This window comes from Arvicola amphibius, chromosome 18 (assembly GCF_903992535.2).
Source record: "Arvicola amphibius chromosome 18, mArvAmp1.2, whole genome shotgun sequence".
NCBI lineage: Eukaryota > Metazoa > Chordata > Mammalia > Rodentia > Cricetidae > Arvicola > Arvicola amphibius.
In genome coordinates this window covers 31,998,105-32,004,729 of record NC_052064.1, presented here as the reverse complement: position 1 = coordinate 32,004,729, position 6,625 = coordinate 31,998,105, and the positions used below count along the sequence as shown (strand labels likewise).

The window sequence follows — 6,625 nt, the reverse complement described above, 5'->3', positions numbered from 1 at the left end:
ATAAATTTTAGAAAAGAAAGATCAAGATTTAAGATGAGCTCGTGTGGTAGAATACTCGCCTGTCCTTAAACAGGCCAGGTAGTGCAAGCTGTCATCACAGCACACGGGAGGTGGGGGCAGCAGAGTCAGAACAAAATGGGAAAAAAGAAAAAGGAAAGGAAAATCCAAAGATGAACTGCTCTGTAAAGCATGAACCACACACAAGGTTCATGGAGGTAAATGTGGACATTATACATAGACTGTCCGTTCCCAGAGTTCAAATAGCCAAAATTACTCCCAGTCCTGTTTACTAGACTCTGGCCGTGTGACAGCCCAACCACAATTTCCCCGCCCTCCTCTCTCCCATCCTCACCCCCTCCTCCTCTCCACCCACCCCTCAATCCACTCCTCCTCTGCTTCTGTTCAGAGAGGGGCAGCCTCCCCATGGGTGTCAACCAAGCAAGGCAAGGCATATCAAGTTGCAGTAGGACTAAGTGCCTCCCCTTGTATTCAGGCTGGGCAAGGCAACCCAATAGAGGTTTTGTTTTGTTTTGTTTATTCCCTTTGATGAGATAGAGAAAAAATGTGGATGGCTTTGATATCATATAAAAAACATGAGATATGACCTTATAAATGAAAGGAAGATATACAGATATTATGTCATACATGTGCTGTGTTGATAAATATTAAAGACAACAGACCTTTTTAAAAAAAAATAAGAAGATTTTTTTTAATGTAATAATAGAGAAATCTTTAAAACAAGACAGGATTATTATTGCCTGGAATCCCAGCACCCAGGAGGCAAAGGCAGAGTATCATAAATTCCAGGTCTTAGCATGTCTGGGTAAGACCTTGTAAAAGAAAAGAATCCCACAAAACCAAACAACAAAACATATCACAGTCCAAACTCTCACCAGCCCCTTGTATCTAGTACGTCAAGTTTTAATATAAAGCTACAGCAATCAAGACAGCATGGTACTGAAATAGCACATCAGGGAATCAATAGAACACAACCGAGTACACAAAGAGACCCTGTAAATGTAAGGAACCGGACCTTTGAGAAGGACCAAAGCAATTCAATAGGAAAATGCTTTTTCAGTTTTACCCCTTTTACAAAATTAATTCAAAATTCATCACAATTACAAAATGCACACATACTACAATTTCTAGAAAATAACATAGGAAAAAAATCATCTTGGCCCACATTTTTTTTTCTGTTTTTCATGTTAGCCTCAGACAGACTCTTCAGACAAGGGCAAAAATGCAACTACATTCTTCACCAAAATATCACAAGAACAATTTCTAGGCAACGTACTAAAATTCTTCTCCTCTGGAGGAGGGCCTTGGTCCTGCCTCCGTGTGGTGATGTGACAGAATCGTTGACTACCCAAGGGGGGGGCTTATCATTGCTGAGGAGCAGATAGGGGTTGGGGTATGGGGAAAGTGGGAAAGAGTGGGAAGGGGGAGGAGGGGGAACAAGGATTGGTATGTGTAAAATTATAATAATAATAATAAAAATAAAATTCTCCTCTGAGACATCTTGCTCAAACCCAGACAGTTCTGCTCCTACTGTATGGTCCATCGAGCCGTACTTAAATCAGCCCACTGCTTTCATAACCCAAAGCACCAAAGTCCAAATTCCTCCAAACAAAAACATGATCAGGCCCTATCACAGGCAACATCCCAGTCCCCGGTACCAACTTCTGTCTTAGGGGTTTCTATTGCCGTGAAGAGACATCGTGACCACGCAACTCTTACAAGGAGGAAACTGTTCACTGGGTGGCTTGCAGGTTCAGAGGTTCAGGTCCGTTATCATCATGGTGGGGAGCGTGGCAGTGTGCAGGCAGACATGGTGCTGGCTACATCTTGGTTAGGAAGGCAACAGGAAAGTGGACTGAGCAGCGCTGAGGAATCTTGAAACAAAAGAGACCTCAAATCCCACCCCACAATGACTCGCTTTCCTCCATCAAGGGCACAGCCCCTGAGAGTGCCACTCCCTTTGGGGGGCCGTTTTCTTTCAGACCACCACAGACAGGTATTGGTGAAAATTTAGAAAACAGAAACAAGACACATCCTCAGCCACAATCCTGCCATTCCTATACCACTGTAGGATAGGTTTCTTTCTGACATATGAAAAGTGCTTCTGATTTTACCCCCCCAAAAGAAAAAAAACAGTTACTACGAACATATGAGACAAGCTATTTTGTGTTTTATACCCCTCATTCATGTAATATTAGCAATGAGCATTGAGATATATATATATATATATATATAATATATATATATATATATATATACACATACTGCTCAGGTCCTAACACTCTGTGGAAAGCCGTGTCTCATGGGCCACAGCGTGACTCTGTTTACAGCGACCCTGGTGTGGGGGTGATTCTAGGCAGCTGCTGACAGTACTGTGCTTCTGTCAGCTTCGTCCATAAGTGGGAAGAAATAATAGTGAAGACAACACCTACTGTATTTGTTCCTTCTTAATTGCTGTGATATAAACACCATGGCTACAGTGACTTATAAAGGGAAAAGCTTATGCTCACGGTTCCAGAAAGATTAGAGTCCTTGACCGTGTAGCAAAGGCCTAGGAGGGAAAGCGGGAAGATGAAGCACTTGTATCTAAGCAGAGAGAGCAAACGGGGAATGGCTTAAGACTCCGAAACCTCCAAAGCCTGCCCCCAGTGACACACCCCCTCTAGCGAGGCTACAACTGTCTAAAGAGCACAGCCAACTGGGACCAGTGTTTAAAAGCCTGGCAATTAATATGTGTTCTTATTATACATACACTCTTATCTTTTTTTAAAAAAAAAATACATAAAGTTCCTTTCTACTGGTAGCCTAGCATCACTATACTGACCTGATGCTTGGCTAGCTATGGCTGTGGAGCATAGTTTCACACGTAGCTGTCATATAAGAACACTCGTGTGCATATCTAGGTCATTTGATTTAAGCTTATTCATTGACTTCTATATCATTTCCTTTTAGTATGTCTAAAATATTTCCGTGGAACCACACTCGATGAGAAAAAAGAAACCTAATGTCGTGTACGAAGGTGACATAGAAGGATCAAAAACCCCATTGTTGTATCTTCCATGACAGTCGGCCCTCAAGGTTGTCTGCACCTGGACCACATCTACCTCCTAGCTCACCACTCATTGCTACTTACACAGTGAGCCAGCTAAAGTTTATACCCAAGGTTTCTAATCGTACTGGGCATCTTTCTCATCTGCTTCCCCTCTTGGTTTATTTCCTCTTCTCTATATCAACCTGCAAACCCCATCAACATTTCAAAGCTTGATTCGGTCCTTCCAAAACAGCCCCTTCACAGTGCGGCCAAAGGGACACAGGTCCATGTTGAAAGAGCATAGTTCAAAAACGGTTGTAAAGAACCTCATACTTCCATCCCTGCAACAGTCCTATGAAGCCTTATTTCTCCTTCCCTAATCTTCCCAGGCCCTCCCACCTCCCTACCTAATGCAACTTCATGTTCTCTCTTTCTCTCTCAAGAAAAAAGAAAGAAAAGAAAAAAGAAAAGAAAGGGGAAAAAAAGAAAGCCAGTAAAAAGATTTTTTAAAAAATGGTCACATAAGCCGGGCGGTTGGTGGCACACGCCTTTAATCCAGCACTCGGGAGGCAGAGGGCAGGCGGATCTCTGAGTTCGAGGCCAGCTACAAGAGCTAGTTCCAGGACAGGCTCTAAAAAAAGCTGCAGAGAAATCCTGTCTTGAAAAACCAAAAAAAAAAAAAAAAAAAAAAAGAAAAGAAAAGAAAAGAAAAGAAAAAAAATGGTCACATACACAAAATGGAATCTATTTTGTTTGCCAGCTACTCGTGGGCATGGGACTGCCCTGGAGTGTGGTTGATAGACAGTCCATTGGAGAAACTGATTTTCTGTTTATTCACAAGCATCTATTGCACATAATTTCTTGATTAGGGTGGGCTTTGTGTCCACTTCCTCTTTGTGGGGAGCCCCTGCAAACACCTGATCAACAGAATGTCAATCCACTGAGGCCGGGAGGAAATCCGTTCAGTATGGCTTGGTAGTCAGTGTTGCTCAAACTTCCAGAGTTCAACACCAAGTATTTTGTTTTAGGCCTTTCTAAGCACCAGCACAATTTGTAGAAAAGTTTCCTGGTGATAAATTAACTCACTCCCGTGTATACAACAAAAACGTAAGACATGACTACACATCAAAATTCTTGTAAGGTACAAGTAGTGTCTTCCATAAAGACAGGTTCTCTTGATTAGTTGAGAAGCAGACTCAGGGGAACAAACGCTTCCTGATAAGGGTCTGGGGAGGAGAGAGCTCTAGAACTGACTGAGAAACATCCGGGTCTGGGGAGGAGAAAGCTCTAGACTGAGAAACATCCGGGTCTGGGGAGGAGAGAGCTCTAGATGGATTGAGAAACATCCAGGTCTGGGGAGGAGAGAGGCTCTAGACGGACTGAGAAACATCCGGCTGGGGAGGAGAAAGCTCTAGACTGAGAAACATCTGGGTCTGGGGAGGAGAGAGCTCTAGACGGACTGAGAACATCCGGGTCTGGGGAGGAGAGAGCTCTAGACGGACTGAGAAACATCCGGGTCTGGGGAGGAGAGCAGCTCTAGACTGACTAAGATAAGCATTTGGGTCTTTGGGGGGGCAAGTGTGGCCTGGCTGTACAGACAGTGCAGGGGTCACCAGGCCATTAGCCACCACTTTCCAGTCTTCTGGGAGGAAAATGGGTTGCATATCCTCTAACCTTGATTGCTGTGGGACAATGGTCTGTACCCCTGTCAATTGTAGTTTAATAAATGCTGATTGGCCGGTAGCCAGGCAGGAAGTATAGGCAGGGTAACCAGCCAGATGTGACTGCCTCATCTAAAAAGGTACCGAGCCACATGGCAAACACAGATACGAATTATGGGCTAATATAAGAACTAGTTAATAAGAAGAATCTGAGATACTGGACCAATCAGTTTATAATTAATGTAGGCCTCTGTGTATTTCTTTGGGACTGAACAACTGCAGGACCGGGTGGGACTGATAACCTCAGTCACATTTGACAGACAGGAGACCCTGCATGTTTAAACACTCCTGTTTTCCCAGTGCTTCTCTGGGAGCACAATGACCTACATATTCCTACACCCTGTCTGAGATTTCGTAAGATGCTGGGGGTGGGGGAGGTGGTTACACACACACACACACACACACACACACACACACACACACACAATCTCATCACATAGTTAATACATACTAAACCCGAGATTGGCCCTTGCGATCCTCTGGCCTCTCCCACCCTATCACTGGTACAACAGGACTGTTGCTACAATTCCAAACTTGTTTCATTAGTATTCAATAAATAAATAGACATAGTCCTCTCCTGTCACAGAAAACATATTGAAATTATAGGGTAGCTGATTTGTTTTAACTGTGGTTGGCCTTTTTCAGTCTTTATGCGCCTCCAAAACATCATATTGTAAATTTTAAACATACATAATAAAATTTGTGTTGAAAAAAAAAAGCCGAACGGTGATGGCTCATGCCTTTAATCCCAGTACTCGGGAGGCAGAGGCAGGTGGATCCCTGTGGAGTTCGAGGCCAGCCTGGTCTACAAGAGCTAGTTCCAGGACAGGCTCCAAGCTACAGAGAAACCCTGCCTCAAAAGAACTAGGTATATGTGAAGCTAGCTCACAAAAATTCAAATTCAATATTCAAATTCAAGAGCAATAATGCCAGAAGTTCATGAGGCAATGGACTTCTAATAGCTTAATAAGCTAGTCATTTAATAACCCTGACACAGAACCAATTTCCCAAATAACAGGTGATGAACCCAGGCAAGTCTCCTCCTTAAGGTACATTCAGGTGTCATAGTTCAAATCTTGAACCACAGACTATACTCTTAGAATAACGTAGTACATCTTGGTAGATAAACCCAAGAAGCAATGGATTATATCTTACCATTCTCCACACTGTACCCAAACCTCTGACACAGGAACTTAAGGAGGAGGAGGCTCACTTTGCCATCCCAGTGGGGACGCATGGCGGGTTGGAGTGGTGTGGTATAGCCGGGGCTAACAGATGAGGCCTGTTCACAAGAGAATCAGGAAGCAGGGCTTGCTCCAGAACCATAGCAGGTATGACCTTCAGAGCCTGCACCCAAGCAATCAGGAGGTTTGCCAGCTCCAAGCCACCCAGACCTACGCTCCAAGAACCTAGAGGGCTCCGGTTTTCACGTAGATAAGATGAGCTTCTCCGCAGGGTGTGCTGCAGGCTCAGATAGTATTTCTCCTTAGAAGAAACTCTGCTGTTCCAGGCATACACTTTGTCCATGAGCTCGACGTGGAGATCCACGAGTGGGCGCTTTCTGGAGGGAAAGAGAAAGAGCGAATTTTCATGCCACGCAAACGCCAACGGGGGTGAGATGAGCCAGCAAAGTGTGAGCATTCTTGGAAACCCACCCTTTTTTAAGTATTCCATAAGATGTTTAGCAAACAGTCCAACGAGTTGGCAGCACTCTGGCCTGGTAGGCAAAGTCTCCTTCCACGGAGGACAGCTAGATTTGACTGAGAACACACCAGCTAGGTGATAAGCCACCTGGATCACATTATGCAAAGACAGGAAGACGTCAAAGGCCTGTGCTGGCTCCCGGCCCCTGAAA

The 6,625-nt window shown here is 44.2% G+C and overlaps 1 protein-coding gene across 1 annotated transcript in view; it reads right to left on the bottom strand.

Annotated features, from left to right (window-relative positions):
* Positions 1–5,721: 5,721 nt before the first annotated feature.
* The window catches only part of Cflar (CASP8 and FADD like apoptosis regulator), a 45,705-nt gene continuing 44,801 nt past the window's right edge, over positions 5,722–6,625 (bottom strand). The window contains 1 exon segment of the mRNA XM_038315293.1: positions 5,722–6,331. Within this exon segment, the coding sequence (XP_038171221.1) occupies positions 5,980–6,331 (352 nt within the window). The 3' untranslated portion in view covers positions 5,722–5,979.